The 17,069-nt window shown below is 42.8% G+C and overlaps 1 protein-coding gene across 2 annotated transcripts in view; it reads right to left on the bottom strand.

Annotated features, from left to right (window-relative positions):
• PRKCB (protein kinase C beta) overlaps positions 1–17,069 on the bottom strand; it is a 325,066-nt gene that overhangs the window by 90,663 nt on the left and 217,334 nt on the right. For both annotated transcript variants that reach the window (XM_025416163.3, XM_025416162.3), the window contains exon 8: positions 7,392–7,488. In XM_025416163.3, coding sequence (XP_025271948.1) covers positions 7,392–7,488 — 97 coding nt within the window. The remainder of the gene's footprint in view (positions 1–7,391; positions 7,489–17,069) is intronic.

The following is a 17,069-nucleotide window of genomic DNA, read 5'->3' on the forward strand; positions in this document are numbered from 1 at the left end:
GCTCAGTGAGGAATTTGCTTGAGAGTCTTTCTCCCTGTCTGCCCCACTCTCTCTCAAATAAATTTTTTTTTAAAAAGGCTTTAAGGAGCCTATGGTATGATCATATTCCATTTAGAATATCACCCTTGGTCCAGTGAAAAGACCATTTGAAGGTGAGTCTGGGAACCATTAGAAAGAAATGACCATAGTCATCAAGGTGCAAGATGGTGGGGCCTGACCTCAAGGGTGTCTGCAGTGCAGACAGAACAAAGTGGATGGACTTGGAGGTAGACTCATCAGAGCTGGGTGCAGCCTGGGAAGGGGATAAGGGATGAAGGGACGAGTCCTTAGCTTCTGTCTTGAGCACCTGGGAGGACAGGATGGCGGTACTTTCCACTCAGAAGAGAAGTGGAGGAATGACAAATTGGAGGTATGGGTAAGAGGGTGTGAAGACTCTGACTTGGGAAATGCTGAGACTTCCCTTTCCCCATAGTGGCTTATGCTGCAAGGTTTATTTCTCCCTCAGGATGCATGTTCATGGTCATCATACCATTTGTGCTCCTGACAAAGTGTCCACCATTTTTCTTCTTTCTCTTTTCCAAATTACAGTGGAGGGCTGCCTGCGTGGCTCAGTCAGTTGAGTGTCCGACTCTTTTGATTTCAGCTCAGGTCATGATCTCAGGATTGTGAGATCAAGACCCGTGTCAGGCTCTGTACTCAGCAGAGTCTGCTTGAGAGTCTCTCTCTCTCCTTCTGCCCCTCCCCCTGCTCAAGCTCTCTCTCTCTCTTTCAAATAAATAAATCTTTAACAATAAATAAAAATAAAAATTCTCTCTCCGTGTCTCTCATGAATAAATAAATAAAAATCTTAAATAAATAAATAAAATTACAGTAGATACACTGAAATGCATAAATCTCAAACACATAGTTCTATGAATTTTTAAAAAGTGTTTATTTATTTATTCATGAGAGACACACAGAGAAAGACAGAGACATAGGCTCCCCTGTGGGGAGCCCAATGCAGAACTCAATCTTAGGATCCCGGGATTATGACCTGAGCCAAAGGCATCAGATGCTCAACCACTGAGCCACCCAGACGCCCTAGTTCTATGAATTTAGACAAATGTATGCACTTATGAACCCAAACCCAAATCAAGAGAGGAAACGTTTCCATCATTCTCAAAAAGTTCTCGGGGTCTCTTCCCAGCCAATCCTGTCTCCCATGAACACAATCTCTGTTCTGATTTTGATTCCTATAGGTCAGTTTTGTTTGTTCTTGAACTTCGTTAAATAGAATCACAGAGTGTGACCTAATAAGGAATAGGTATATATTTCGTCTCTGCTCTTAGTTCCTGATGCAAAGCTCCTAAAACTCTTGAAATTTCCTGATAGGAGCATCTTTTATTCTAATGAGGACACTCTTGGTGGGCTCCTGGATGGGGGATTGTCACTGCACAGACCAAATCATGATGAGAGGCTTATAGCTTTCAGCCCCATCGCAGGGCTGGAGATTGAGTTAATAATCAATCATGCCTCTATGATGAAGCTTCCATAAAAATCCCTCAACTATGGAGTCTGAAAACCTTCCAGAATGGTGAATCCCAACCCCATGGGTGATGGAAGCTCCTGTGCCCCTTTTAGAACTTTCCCTATGTATCTCCTCGTCTAGCTTTTCATCTGAATCCTTTATCCTAACCCTTTTATACAATAAACCAGTTCATATAGTGTGTCCCTGAGTTCTGTGAGCCATTATAGCAAATTATCAAATCTGAGAAGGAGGTAATGGGTACTCCTGATTGGTAGCAAGTCAGACAGAAGTGTGGGTGACCTGGAGACCCACCATTTGTGACTGGAGTCTAAAGGGAGGGCAGCCTTGTGGGATCAAGGCCTTAATCCGTGGGGTCTGCTCTAACTCCAGGTATCGTCTGTGAATTAAATTGTCGGACACCCCATTGGTGTCCACAGAGGACTATAGAATTTCTTGGTGTGGGAAACCCACACATTTGGTGAAGCTCTGTGAAAAAGCCTGACAGGCTTCCCTTTACAGAATAAGTAGTCTTTGCATCTGGCTGCTTTCACTCATTGTCATGTTCTTGAAATTCACCCGTGCTGTTGCATGAATCACTAGTTTGCCCCTTTGTATTGGTGAGCAGCATTCATTGTTTATTTACATTCATCCAGTCTCTTCTTGATGGGCATTCGTATCCTTTCCTCTTTGGGGCTATTAACAAAGCTGCCGTGAACACACATGGTCAAGTGATTTTGTAGTAAGATATGTTGAGATTCAAGTGTCTCTGGGAGAGCCAAGGATTCATGCCCAGGAAACAATGGCATATATGGGTTTGAGATTGAGAAATGGTATCTAATCAGGAGACAGACATTTGTCGGTTACAGGCAGAGAGTGAGTGGTTAAAACAGGAGCTCATCAGGTAAACTGTAAAGAAGCAAAGTACCCAAGACAGAAGTTGCACTGCCTTTTTTGGGTCATATCTTTCCATCACCCCAAATCCTCACCTCCGGCCCCAGGGTTCTGTTCAAGATATCCTGGCTCAAGCACATTCTCTCCTTCCCCCCCATCCTGCTGTCTTCCCTGCTTCAGCACCACATCTCCCACCTTCTTTGAATCCTGACTCAGGACCCATTTGATCCACACACTGCATCCACACCTGTGAGGATCCAAATCCTGCCCATCCCCTGGCTCCCAGTCCCCGTTCTGGGCCTCAGGGGGACACCTCAGGTTCCAGGACACTCTGCTGGAGAAGCATGAGTAAGGGAATCCAACTTCCCAGTTTCTCCATCTGACCTTGCTTCATGGACATTTTGTTTTCTGCCCTTTGAAGAGCTGCAAGTGGCCACTGGCTTCAGCCCTGAGTCCTGAGAGCAACCTTCCTTCCCCTGAATTTGGGACCAAAAACCCTCTTTCCCACTCTCCATCTCAATTGGCTTCTGTGCCTTTTCTCATAGGTACGGGCTATAGAACTGTAATGTCTGTGCCCCTTATCAAAGCTATAGTTTGTGTCCTCTCCTCCAAAATTCACATATTAAAACCCTACCCCACAACGGTGATGGTGTAAGGAGATGGGGCCTTTGGGAGGCTATTAGGTCATAAGGGTGGAGCCCCTATGGGTAGGATTAATGCTCTCATAAAAGAGGTCCCAGAGGGCTCCCTCAGCTCCTCCTCCAAGGGAAGACACAGTGAGAAGAGAGCTGTCTAGGAACCAGGAAGGGGACTCCCACCAGGACATGACCAGGCTGGGGCTTTGATCTTGGACTCCCCAAGTTAACCACAGTCCCCACCATGCCCTACTGTCTGACACCAAGCTTTCCCCCCTCCTTGTTATCTGTCTGGTTTGTGACCCCTACACACTGAACCTTTGGAGGACAAGAAGCCTGTCCTATGTCCCTCTGAAAGTTCCCTGATCCCCAGAGCCTCAGGCCTAGCAAATATTCCATCAAAAAGCAAACATTCTAAAATTGAGGCCTAAAATTATCCTCTATCTTGCTGGGCTGGATATGTCTTCAGAAACAGGAATACACTAATGGTTGCCTATTTATGTCTTGTAATTTAGAGCCCTAGAACTCGGGGCTCAAAGAGAAAGCTAATAGACTGCACTTCTGAGCCAGGAGCCCTTTTCCAGACTGCCCTTTTCCAGCCTTTTTCCAGACTGCACCGGAGGGCAGCAGAGGCACCTCGGGAGCCAGTCTCCAGGGCTGCATTTTGAGTGATTAGTACCTGCCCTGGTTTGAACTAGAGACTCCTCTGCAACCCCCAGCCCTATGAGGAGCTCCTACAGGCACCCCAGTACCAAGCAGCAGAGGCGAGGCCTCAGTAGGCTTTGAGTCCCATAGATCCCTCCTGATCCTGAACTGGCCCTCCCAAAGACCAGAAGGAATATGTCCCAAGCTTTATTTATTACAAGGGGAAAGCTGATAATGACAATAATGGCCTGACAGTTGAATGCTATGACATGCCAGACACTGTTCCAAATGCATTCTCTCATTCAATCCTTAGAAGCTAAGAAGTGTTGTGATTCCCCCATTTTAGAGACGGGTAACCCAAGGCTCAGAGAGATAAAGTAACTTGCCTGCAGTCACCCAGCAAGAAACTGGCAGAGCCGGATTCAAATCTGAGCAGCCTGGCCCTGGGACCATACAAATGGAATAGGCTTCATTGCACAGAGGAGGCTCAGGTGTCTCGCCAAGACCCCCCCTGGCATGCTCCTCTCTACAGCTGGGGCTCCTTACCACTCACACCTGCAGCTCTACCTGCGGGGCTCATTCTCCAGCTGCAGGAGCAAGCAGAGGCTAGTTAAGCTGCAAGCGCTGACTAGTTAAGTCTCCTAAAAGCAGCCACCAGCTGGCAACAGAAGTTAAGCTGGTGGATAATACTGCAATTTCATGTGCCCCAATTGGGACCCCCACCCCTACCCCGAGGCACACGTTCTACTCCCAGAGTTCTCTGGCGAGGTTAAACCCCAGCTGCCCACGGTGCTAACCTGCTTCATCATACACACCTTCCCAGGCCTCTCTGCCCCTTCATCAATGATGCTTCCTGGGACCACCTCCCAAAGAAACTCCCTGCACTTGAATCCTTATGGTATGTGGCTGGGGGAACTCAAACTAGGATAATGAGCAGCTAGCTATGGGATGTTGCTTAACTTCTCTGAGATTCAGTTTCCTCATCCATAAAAGAAAAATGGGGATGCTAATAGTATCTGCTATTCAGGGGCGCTGCAAGGGTTAAATACATTGATGTTTCCAGAGCACTTAAAATAATAAATGGCACAGAGGAAGCATTTTATTATGTAAGAAAATTCGAAGACTGTCCAAAAGCCCAATCCAAACCATCCAAGATGCAGTTTTCCCTTCGTTGACCTATAGACAAGCCCGTGGTCAGACAAAAGCCCCCCAGACCGAGCCAACTCTGACATTCTGAAACACACCACGGACAGTACCCACACCAAGCTCACCCTGCCATGAAATTCTATTACCCCAATGCCAGCAGCTCGATTTTACTGTCACTCAGAATTTCTCCACATAAGAGGCTTGAAAGTAATTTCTGAGTCATTCTGGGTGCTAATTGGTTATTGCACAGGGATTACATTTCTCACGTTCAAGGTCAACTGAAATTTCTCTGTGTGTCTGAGAACAATTTTCGGTCTGTTGGAAACATTTTTTTAATCAGCAACTATGGTACGGAGCAATTATAATTCAGGGATAAACAAGCGTTTGCAGGCTCTTGCTAGAAATAAACGGATGCATTTTGTTGCATGCAGATAAAACAGTCCTTTACTGAAGTAAAGGAAGCCAGTAACTGGCCCAGACAAAACGCTATGTTCACGCAGGAACTGTTTTCCGTGGCATCCTGAAATGTCATCCTAGCTGCCCTAGGATGGAAGAAAGCATTTTGCCAACTGAGACCCCATTTTATTTTTATTTTTAATTTTTTAAGATTTTATTTATTTATTCATGAGAGACACACAGAGAGGCAGAGACATGGGCAGAGGGAAAAGCAGGCTCCCTGTGGGGATCCTTTGGCAGGGCTTGATCCCTGGACCCCAGGATCACGCCCTGAGCCCAAGGCAGCCGCTCAACCACTGAGCCACCCAGGTGCCCCAAGACTCCATTTTATATGAGAAAAGAGTGGCCTTGTTCTTTTTGTTGTTTTTTTACCCACAACAGCATATTTTTAACACAGCAGCAAGTGGGCACAGTTTCATCAAAACCTTGAGGGAAGGGGGCGCCTGGGAGATTCAGTCAGTTAAGTGTCTGCCTTCCACTCAGGTCATGATCTTGGAGTCCTGGGATCAGTCCTACATCTGGCTCACTGCTCAGGGAGGACTCTGCTTCTCCCTCTGCCCCTTCCTCTGCTATCTCTCTCTTTCTCTCTCTCAAACAAATAAATAAAATCTTTTTTTTTTTAATTTTTTTAAAGTTGAAGCAAAGAGATGGAAGGTATTCTCTGGAAGGACTAACCAACAGTGTCCAGTTCTTGGCTCTACTGCGTGGGAAGTCCATTTACCAGCTCCTCTGGACTTGAGCCAGCTCTGCAGGAATAACCTTCACTTATCAAGTTCACTGGAGAATGACTGATAAGCCCAAGGCCAGTGTGTTTATCCCACTTATTTCCAGGAAGGGATATCCCCTGGGTCAGACCCATCACCACAGTCTAACTTTTGTGCAGGGTCCAACAAGGGTCAATGCTCAAGTGCTATTTCTGTCAAGTTGAGGGGGAGATGAACACAGATCTTGGGATAAATGCTAAAGCCCTTGCCATCGCCGGCACAGCCCTTCTACTGTGATGACCAGCTAGCTACTTCCTCAGCCTTATTTGCTCCCTCTCCTCTACCCACACTGGCCTTAAGTTTCACATGGTTGCTATATAACTCAGGGCCTTTACACAAGCTGTCCTCCCTGAATGGAATTTCCTTTTCCCCCTCTCTACTCAGTTAACTTGCACCATTGTTGCCTCAATCACACCCTCCCTGTCCTCTCTGTCCCTCCCCTTCATAATTCCCAGAGTAGCACAGACCTCTCTTTCACAGAACTTTACCTGGTCACGATTTTTTTTATGTGCCTGTGTGATTATTTGATGAATAACTATGACAATAATCTATTTCATTTTAGCTATTTTATGCAATTTTTTCGGAGTTAGCAGGCCGTCACTATTTATCTAGAATTGATGATTTCCCATCAGACTCAGTATATTGAGTTCGTACAAACAAAATAATGTGTTTTCCCTTATGTAACAACTTTAAAATCACTCAATACACATGTAATGAAAGAACTCAAACTCATCTTCCCTAAAACATTTTCTTTGTAAAACCAGGATGTGCCCTACACACCAGCTACTCTCACACAGCTGAAAATGGGATCTAGTAGTCCCACAGAAGGGAAAGGGCTTAGCTGAGGTAGAAGCAGAGCTAGATAGTAGCCCAAGGTTAGGGCCAAGGGTTCTTCATCTTCAGAAGATATACCCATCGGTATTTTATGAAGTCAGTAGCATCATCGATTCCATTTGTTCACAGTACAGCACTAACCCACCAATAGATCCAAATCCAGATTCTATCCTTGGCCTCAGTGACTCAGCCTCCATAATGGAGAACTCCCCTATCCACTTCTTTCTTTCACCGTTACTACCATCCCAGCCCAAGCTACCATCAAAAAGACCTAAGAAGTGAAGGAGAACTTTCAGGGAAAAGTGAGGACAAGGAGGCAGGAATGACTTCACAAAACAGGGTACATTTGGTTTGGGTTTTGTAGGATACCAAGGAGTTTTCTGGGAGACAGAATAACATTGCAAAGGCATGCGGTCATGAAAGGCCTTGATAGAAACCCCACCATAAGTGGGAAAAATGGCACAGAAGTAGACTCAACCAGTTCCCACTGACATAGAAAGAAAGACTTCTCACCTCGAATTTCTGCCGTAGTTCCTCATTGCCCTCACTTCCTTCCGGCGGCACAGGTACATTGAAGTACTCGCCTTCCTCCTGGCTCAGCAACTTAAACCTAAAGGGAGACAGGGAGATGAGATAAATTCTATGACTATACTTGATATTATTTTGCTGGTTAGGCTAAGGAGAGGAAGACTATAGACATCTGTATCTTAAAGAAATGTGTTGAGGGTTTTTTTTTTTTTTCTTTTGGGGGAGGTGTGCACATGTATGTTTGTAACCAGGTATACTACATAATTTTGTAACTATTTCACAGTTTTCAGAAAAAAAAATGAATGTTCTGGATGCATTTATAGGATGTAATGTGCTGGCCCTGGCTCCATCTCTCTCTCCATACACACAGCTTTTCTTAGTTCTATCATTCAATACTGTATGTGTTTACCTCCTTTTTGTCCACTAAGTGCTTTCTTATTTTGAAAGAATGCTATGAAGATCTCCCATGGTCGATGGATTCTTATCACATTCTCCCAGCATCCTGGCACTCACCAGCATTTGGATAACTATAGACTTGTCTCCATGATGTTGTTTTCTCTGCACACACCTTCCCAAAGTCTCCTGTATTAACCCCCTGAGAAATGGCATCCCTAAATGGGTAAGTACACCGCCCTGGAGTCCAACTCTGCCTGGGTCCAAATCTCACCTCTGCCCTTGCCTCCTTAGATCAGTAGATAAGCGAGCTAGGCTCTCTGGGCCTCAATTTTTCTCATCTATAAATTATAACAAGAGGGTTTTTTCAGGGGCACCTGGCTGGCTCAGTCAGTAGGGCATGTAACTCTTTTTTTTAAAAAAAGATTTTATTTATGTATTTGAGAAAGAAAGAGAAAGCATGAGCAGGGAGGTGGGACAGAGGGAGAAGCAGGCTCCCCACTGAGCAGGGAGCCCAACGTGGGGCTCGATCCCAGGACCCTGAGATCATGACCTGAGCCAAAGGCAGACACTTAACCAACTAAGCCACCCAGGCACCCGAGCATGCAACTCTTAATCTCAGGGTCATGAGTTTGAGCCCCACATTAGGCATAGAGATTACTTTAAAAAAAAAAAGTCTTTTTCATAGGATTACTGTGAAGCTGAGATATGGTGATATGGTGACTCATGTAAAATGATAAGCACAGTGCCTGGCATTTAGTAAGTGATAAAAGAAATCATCAACATCATTATGCATATTGACATTATCCTCATAAACAATATGGCTTCAGTATGTTTTCAACCACAAAGATGTTTCCGTCTACTCAAAGGATAACACAAGAGTGAGAAACGAAAAAGGCATTCCAAAGACATCCGAGTCGCTAGAAGGAAAAAACATCCCGGAGCTCCTCACTCCCAAAGAAAGACTTTCTAACCCAAATCCACAGTTCTCAGAATGATTTTTTCCCTCCATTCACAAAACTTCCTCAGCAGCTTCTAAAAATAGGAGAGGTGATTCAAAACAGGGATTATTTGCGCCTCTCCGCCTCCACATTTAATATTCAATTGTCCTCTTCCCAATTTCCCAAAGAAATACAAAAATAAAAGAACATCTGTATTTTCATTGGCAATCAAGAAGGGTGCTATCCACACAGCAGGGACTTCTAGGAACTCCCACAAATTAAAGTAATAGTAAGAAACCATGGAGCTGTGGTTGGCCAGTGTTATCTGCCTTTGTGGATTTTGCTAAATCTGGACATTATGATCCACTTCATGTTTTTCATTATATCAAGTCTCTTTTTTTAAATGGTATATTCACTTTAAAAAGGAAGCCAACAGGTTACAAGTAAAAAGTAACTGTAAAAACATAAACGGACGCAAATCAGAGTTACCCAAGACCAAGGAGATAGCATTGCTCACTGAAGGCTCTGAGACTACTGCCTGCCCCTCCTTGTGAAAATAAAAGATCAGCCAGCAGCGGAAGTAGAAGAATGTTAAGGGTACAGCAACAGCTGCTAAGACTTTCTCTTTGTGGTAAACTGAAGATTTGAGGGAGCACTAGCCAAAGGATAGCTTGGCCTGAGTGCACTTCAGGATTATTAATGCCCCAGCCAGGTGCTATCTAAACCATGTATGGTCTAAGCCACTTTGGAAACAACAGATTAAGGGGAACTGACCAGCCTGACCAGTCAATGGGACCCCCAACAGAACCCCATGAACAACTCTGGGCCAGACCCCCAGGGACTAGATGATAATCACCAATTCTGATCCATATTCAGGAAGGATGGGGCATGTCATGGTGCCCTCACTATGTGTGCTGGAACCAGTATATGTCACTACTGCCTCTGAATTAGGTCTTGTGTCCGTTAGAAAAGAAACGCAAGGACTCCTTCCAACTTTGAGTTGCACAAAACCAATACGGGGAAAATCCCTCCAATAGGGCAGAAGGGCTGCCTGTTGGGCAGCTGTTTCCAGCTGTGGATCTCTCCAAAATAGCTACAGGGAACAGGATCCCTATTCTGACAAAGAAAATTTTCAAAAACTACAAAAGACTCCTTTTCCCCTTCATCTGATTTTGAAAAATTAAAACTGAGACACTCATCATTTCTGTGCTCGTTCATCTATAAGGATGGGCAGATGCAGAAAAATAACAGTATGTATGAAAAACTCAGTCAAATAAAGAGAAACAATGAGAAATCAGATAAGTACCTCCCATGAAATAGAACTACTGCCAAAAGACAGAAAATTCTGAAAAATACCTAGTTCATAGTTTCAATGAGATTCAAGAAGCTAATGCATCTTTGAAAAGGGAAGAATCTGAGATTAGAAAAGGCCACTTTCAGAAGAAACATGTAATTACTAAATTTAAAAATCCACTGGAGACAACAAACACTAGGTTGCATAATTCAGATAACAATTAGGGAATTAGAAGACAAACCTGAGAAATTTTTCTGGCAGTTGAATCTGATATTTATTATATCGATTAGAGTTGACCTGATGCTTTATATGCCATTAAGAAAAATGCATATTACCAAAATTAACATACAACACGAAAGGAGGGAATATCACAACATATACATCAGGAAAGTCATTATGATCTGTCTTATATAAAAAGTTCTTATAATTCAATAAGAAAATGGCAGGCAAAAAAAAATCAGGACATAGTCATTTATAAATACAAACAAATGGCAATATACTAATGAAAATATTCAACAATATATATATGATGCTGAAATTATGTAAATATGTATAATTAGTAACAAAACATGTATAATCTTAGCATTCTATCTTTGAAATTTACAATACCAGATGTTGACAAGTGTGGGTGAAATGAAAAGTATCACACAGCTCTGGTGAGAATGTAAATTGAAAAAGATTGCAGAACAGTTTGGCAAACACTGTAATAATACATATGTTCTCAAAGCCATCGATTCCAAGATTAGGAATTTCTTAGGAAATAATTAAAGCTATGCACAAAGGTTTTTGCTGCAAGTATATTTACTGTAGGATTATTTATATAGGTATTAGGCACTACACATCTTATAATAAGAATATGATTCTGTAAGTTGAGGCAGATCTATAGGGCTACATGAAAATGATGTTGCCCAAGATTACTGAATTATAAGGAAAAGTGTTCATATGCATTGTTAGATGAAAAATGCAGGCTGCTACACAGTATGCACAGTAAAATTTCATTTTTTGTTTCATATACACACTTGAGTGCACACACACATATACACATACACAATACATACACACAGAAGAAAACCTCTTAAGTAGTATCAATAGTGATATCCCTGGACAGTGGGATTCTGGATAATATTTTGTTTTCTTATTTATGTTTTTCTAATAATTATTCAATTAATGATAATCACTAACACTTACTGATTACTACTGACTTACACTATTTTAGTATCACAACAATTCTATGACATAAATACCACTATTATCTCCAAATGGAAAAAGGAGTCAGAGGCAAAGTAACTTGCCCAGGGGTACACAGCTAGGAAATGGAGAAGCAGAGATTCCAATCCAGGAAGTCTGAATCCAAAGCCTTAGTTTTCTAGGGGGAGAGATGGAGCTTGTAATAAGACCAAAATGACATTACTAGTAATAACAAAAGAAAGCTTAAAGAAACATAATTTTAAAGTAACAATGATATAATAGTTATCTGTTTATAAGAAGAATGAAATGGGAAAATAAGAAACCCCTCAGAATCAGAAAAATCATGCTGGAAATGTGGCAATTATGGCCATAAATATTATAATATTTCCCTATGGAAAAAAAGAAAGACTTCTGAATCCTTCTGGATTCAGGTTGGCTTTTGGGTTTTTTTCAACTCAACAACACACTGGTTGTTATACCAAACCAAAGAACTCAGGTTAAACATGAGAAAATGGGCAGGATCCACGAGGAAAGAAGTATTTACCTCTCTGCAACCAAAGGAGACAAGTTGAAAGGTCAATCAGATGTCATCATTCCTTGGCTTCTCAACTTACTCTGGGCAGAAGACAATGTTCCTAAAAGGCTTGCATGGGATCTGCCACGCCCCCCTCATCCTGCCAGTCCTTGTTTCCCACTGCTACTTCCTTTGCAGATCCAGCTCCAGCCATACAGGTCAATTCCTTAACCCTCAAACCTGCAGGGACACTCTTGCCTCAGGGCCTTTGCACTTGCTGTTCTCACCATCTGGGACAATCTCTCCCTAGACTTCCACATATGTACTCCCTCACCTCCCTTCAGGTCTTTGCCATGTGTCACCTTTTCAGTGAGTCTTTTCCTGGGAATTGTTTTAAATAAATCAGAGTATCACCACCACAAACACCCCCAGCATTCCCTACCCTTGTTTTTTGTTCAATTTTCTCTATAACATTTATTTTTAATTTTTTTAAAGTAAGCTCCATGCCCAGTGTGGAGCCAATGCAGGGCTTGAACTCATGAAACTAAGATCAAGACTTGAGCTGAGATCAAGAGTCAGATGCTTAACTGACTGAGCCCCTCCAGGCACCCCTCTCTATAACATTTATCAGCCTCAAATGTTCTATTTTTTACTACTTGTTTTTGTTCATTTTAAAAGATTTTGTGTATTGTTCTCCATATAAAAAGAAATCTCTACAAACCCAAAGATTCAGCACACAGCTACCTGCTATGTATATTCACTGAAGAAATGCCAACAACAAGGCAAAAATCACAGGCAAAGAGTATTAACTGTGACAGACATAAGTCTGTGTTGATATAAGTCATTTTGGAAAATACGTCTTGAAGAGCTACGTAGTTGATAATGATGCCACATACAAACATGGCAAAAACCATCAGAGATGAAAGAAAATGTTCAAAAAAATGTTACTAGGAGACCCTTAGCAAGCACCATACATTTTGGTCAAATGAAACAAATTAAAAAAATAGGAAGGCATAAGAGATCTGGATATTATATTAAAATGGAATTAAGAAATATTGAAATGCATACCCTACAAGTAGTAAATGTAATCTTTTTATTGAAGTGTCCACAGAACACTTAGTAACACTGAACTAAACTAAACTGAAAAAAAAGAAAGAAAGAAAAAAAGAAAGAAAGAAAGAAAGAAAGAAAGAAAGAAGAAAAGAAAGAAAGAAAGAAAGAAGAAAAGAAAGAAAGAAAGAAAGAAAGAAAGAAAGAAAGAAAGAAAGAAAGAAAAGGAAAGAAAAGAAGAAAGAGAAGGAAAGAAAAGAGAAACGAAAAGAGTACAGGCCATATTCTCTGACTATAAAGTACTAACACTGTCATTTGACATTAATAATGAAAAATGAAACAAAAAGCTAACATCAATGGTTTCCAAAATGCCCAAATAAAGCCACACTTCAAAGGAAATTAAAAACACAATTGCAGAGCCTGAGCAAGGAATGCAACATATCACAGCTCGAAGGAAATCTTTATTCCCTCCGATGCTTGTTCTTTATTCTTGAAGAGCAGAGTCCGTTAAGAGAGGAAAAATAAATTAGCAAAATGTTAAACTGAAATTCACAGGCAACCACCCCACAAATGCACAATAAAGAAGAAAACTGAAACGGAATTGTTATACGTAAATCCCAGAGCTCATTCTTTGCAGAAAAATAAAGCACAGCAAAACAGATGAACCCCTGGAAAACAAGGGGAAGGAAAGGAGACAGCAGAAACAAATAAAATTAGAAACAAAGGAGTGGGTCTGATGACAGACGCAGGGCTGGTGGCAAAGTGGCAGATGAGGGGCCTGAGGCTGGCGTGCCACATCTGGGAGCTCTCACAGCTGCCTTCTGCCTTTCTGCCTTCTGCCTTTCTGCCAATTTTAACGCAACACAAGAGCTAGGAGAGCTCATCCCCTGCCAGATGGGGAAACTGAGTCTCAGAGATGGGATGTAACTCACCCAAGAGCCCACAGGGACAAGAATCCAAATTTCTAGAATTTGATGCATTTACAATCAAGACAGCATCATAGATATCTTGGCTCTGAATCTGAAGAGGGCTTTTATCTGAAAAATCCAAAGAGGGCTTTTATTTAGCAAAAGTTCCCTCCTATAATTTCATCAATTTCACAACTCTCCTAGGAGGCGGGTGGCGGATGCTGTAATTAGCCATAATGGAGTTGTAACCACTGAGAAGGCTATAGTACAGAGAGGTAAAGTGATTCACCTGAAGTCACAAAGCTTCTATCCACATAGGAGAGCCAAGGTCAAAACCCACCCGTCTACCCTCTAAGCCACTGCCAACTCCTGTACCAGGAGGCAAAAAGGGATATGCATGTGCTTAGGCCCTAGCATCCTAAAGACCTGGACTCAGACTCAAGCACCATCACTTACAGGCTGTGTGTCCTTTTACACAGTGCTCGGCTACTCCTTTTTTTTTTTTTTTTTTTTTTTTTAAGATTTATTTATTTATTGAGAGAGAGAGAGAGAGAGAGAGAAAGGCAAAGACACAGGCAGAGGGAGAAGCAGGCTCCACGCAGGGAGCCCGATGTGGGACTTGATCCCGGAGACCCGGTCTCTGGGATCACACCCTGGACTGAAGGCGGCGCTGAGCCCCCTGGGCTGCCCAGTGCTCTGCTACTCTGATCCTAGGAACAACGCTCCATATAGAACTAGCAGGAGAACTGAAAGATGATGAAGTGTGCTTGTGGGGATATTACGAGCTTAGTCCTTAGCCCTCCCTGCACTCTGCTGTCTGCTTCCAGGGAGTAGATAGGGCAGGCACCAGCCCAGAAAGGAGTGGCACCTGTGGGAGAGAGCCCCGTCCATCTGGGCCTGAAGAACCACGAGAAGTGAGCAAAGATAGGGTAAAAGCAGAGGGGCTTTGCCCACCCAGCCTTCTCTGTCCTGCACAGAGACCTACATGGAGGGCCACACATCACAGCAGCAGACCAGGGAGGGATACAAGGAGAACTCAGACAGCCCTCCTTGCTCCCACACAGGAAACAGAAATGACGGCTCACACAAGTGGCCTGGGGTAGGTCAAAGAGGCAACAGGCCAGGCCCTGGGACTCTAGCAGGAAGCCAGAAATGATGCTCCAAAGCTGTGGAGGGGCATCCCACCTCAGCAGGCACGGGTTCAAGGACCAGGCAGGAGGATCCGCTGCTCTATAGCAGTGAAGCCCAGAAGGCATACCACAGGCTGGAGGGTCCCCTTCTCACCACCAGGAGGTCACAAAACTGTATAAGAAAGTCTGGATGCATTATAGAAAATAAAGAGGCTGTTACTGGGTATCAATGTGTGACTCTAGGACACCTGGAAAGTGATCAGCCCAGAGCCTGGCATCCAGTTAAGAGTCAATAAGTGGTAGCTATTGTTGCTGTAATTATTATTATTATGTTCTCTCTCCTGTCTCACGAAGACCCCCTGGGGATCATATATTCCTTGTCTTTAACCTCTTTACGCCTGACTTAAGGAGGAAGGAACACGCAATCTGCTGGTAGTGCTAATGGCAGCATGCAAAGTCAGATCATCCATATGTCAAGAAAAATTACCCAAGTTTTTATCATGAATGGATGTCATACTTTGTCAAATGCTTTTTTTTTTAATCTATTGAGGTGATCATATGGTTTTTATCTTCTCTCTTGTCAATGTGATGCATCCTGCTGATTAATTTGAGAATACTGAACCACCCTTGCTTCTCCAGGATAAAGCCCACTCGATTGTGGTGAATGGTTTTTTTAATGTATTGTTGGATTTGGTTTGCTAGTATTTTGTTGAGAAGCTTTGCGCCTATGTGACACTTGGGAAAATGCCAAGAAGATGGCAGTGTGACCTCTTACCATCAAGCGATAACATTTTCTAATTAGTTATTTCCTTCCCCACTACTACTTGTTAAAATTACTATAACTTAGTACTGTTACTTATAATCCACAATCCAGGAAGGCCCAGACGGCTTCCCAGCTCTGCAAAGACAAAAGCTAACTTTTAGATAGTCTTCTAGTCGGGGACTCCTGGCTGGCTTCATCAAGCATGCAACTCTTGATCTCTGGGTTGTGAGTTCAAACATCAGGTTGGCTGTAGAGATCACTTAAAAATAAAAATCTTAAAAAAAAAAAAAAAAGTTGTTCCAGTCTGGTAGACTGCTTCCAAGGCTGTGATTTCATTGCCCTGTTTAGCAGTCAATTTTACCTCTAACTTAGCAAAGTGACTTCACATTCCTATGTCTCTTGACATACCAACATCAGCTTGTCAAACCTTCAGAATCAGCCAGTCATGTACCTGGTTTCCCCATTCATGAGCTGAGCTAAGGAAAACTGTGACAAATGCTCATTACCTATTTTTTGAGAATTCTGTTGTTAACCATTTGTGATCTGTGCTTCAACACATCTTATTACTACTGCTATTTTTTTAAAGATTTTTATTTATTCATTTGACAGAGAGAGAGAGAGAGCACACCCAGGGGGAGTGGAAGAGAGAGAGGAAGAAGCAGGATCCCCACTGAACAGGGAGCCTGACATGGGGCTTGATCCCAGGACCCTGGGATCATGACCTGTCCCGAAGGCAGATGCTTAACAGACTGCCAGGTGCCCAACTACTACAAAATTTTTTTTTTAGATTTTATTTATTTATTCATGAGAGACACATAGAGAGAGGCAGAGACATAGGCTGAGGGAGAAGCAAGCTCCCCACAGGGAGCCCAATGCAGCACTGATCCCAGGACCCCAAGGTCACGACCCAAGCCAAACACAGCCGCTCAACTACTGAGCCACCAGGTGCCCCCCACTACTACTATTTTTATATGCACTTGGCTTCCAATCTCCTTCACATCTGTTATTGATCAGTTATTGATGTCATTTCTTCCCCTTCCAGAAGTTACGCTCCATGAGGTCAGGTCTATCTTATATCTGATGGATCTCTAATGACTGGAATGGAATAGAAAGAGACTCAGTATCTATTTGAATAAAAGTCTGTGATACATATAGGGGTGCCTGGGTGGCTCAGTCAGTTAAACATCCCACTCTTGATCTCATCACAGGTCATGATCTCAGAGTGGTGAGATGGAGCCCTCTCCCTCTGCCCCTCCCTGTGCTCATGCACTCTCTCTCTCTCTCTCTCAAATAAATAAATGAGTCTTTAAAAAACAACAACAAAAAAGTCTAGGATAAATATGGAGGAGAGACAAGGAAGTTGTACGGTGAACAATGGAAAGGATATGTGGTCTGTTGATACATTCTCTTTCTTCTAAAGCGGTTTGACTTTTATTTTCTTTCACTTGTAACTGAAAAAGCCCTGAATGAAACCATTCAGAA

The sequence above is a fragment of the Canis lupus genome, chromosome 6, assembly GCF_003254725.2.
Source record: "Canis lupus dingo isolate Sandy chromosome 6, ASM325472v2, whole genome shotgun sequence".
In the NCBI taxonomy this organism is placed as follows: Eukaryota; Metazoa; Chordata; class Mammalia; order Carnivora; family Canidae; genus Canis; species Canis lupus.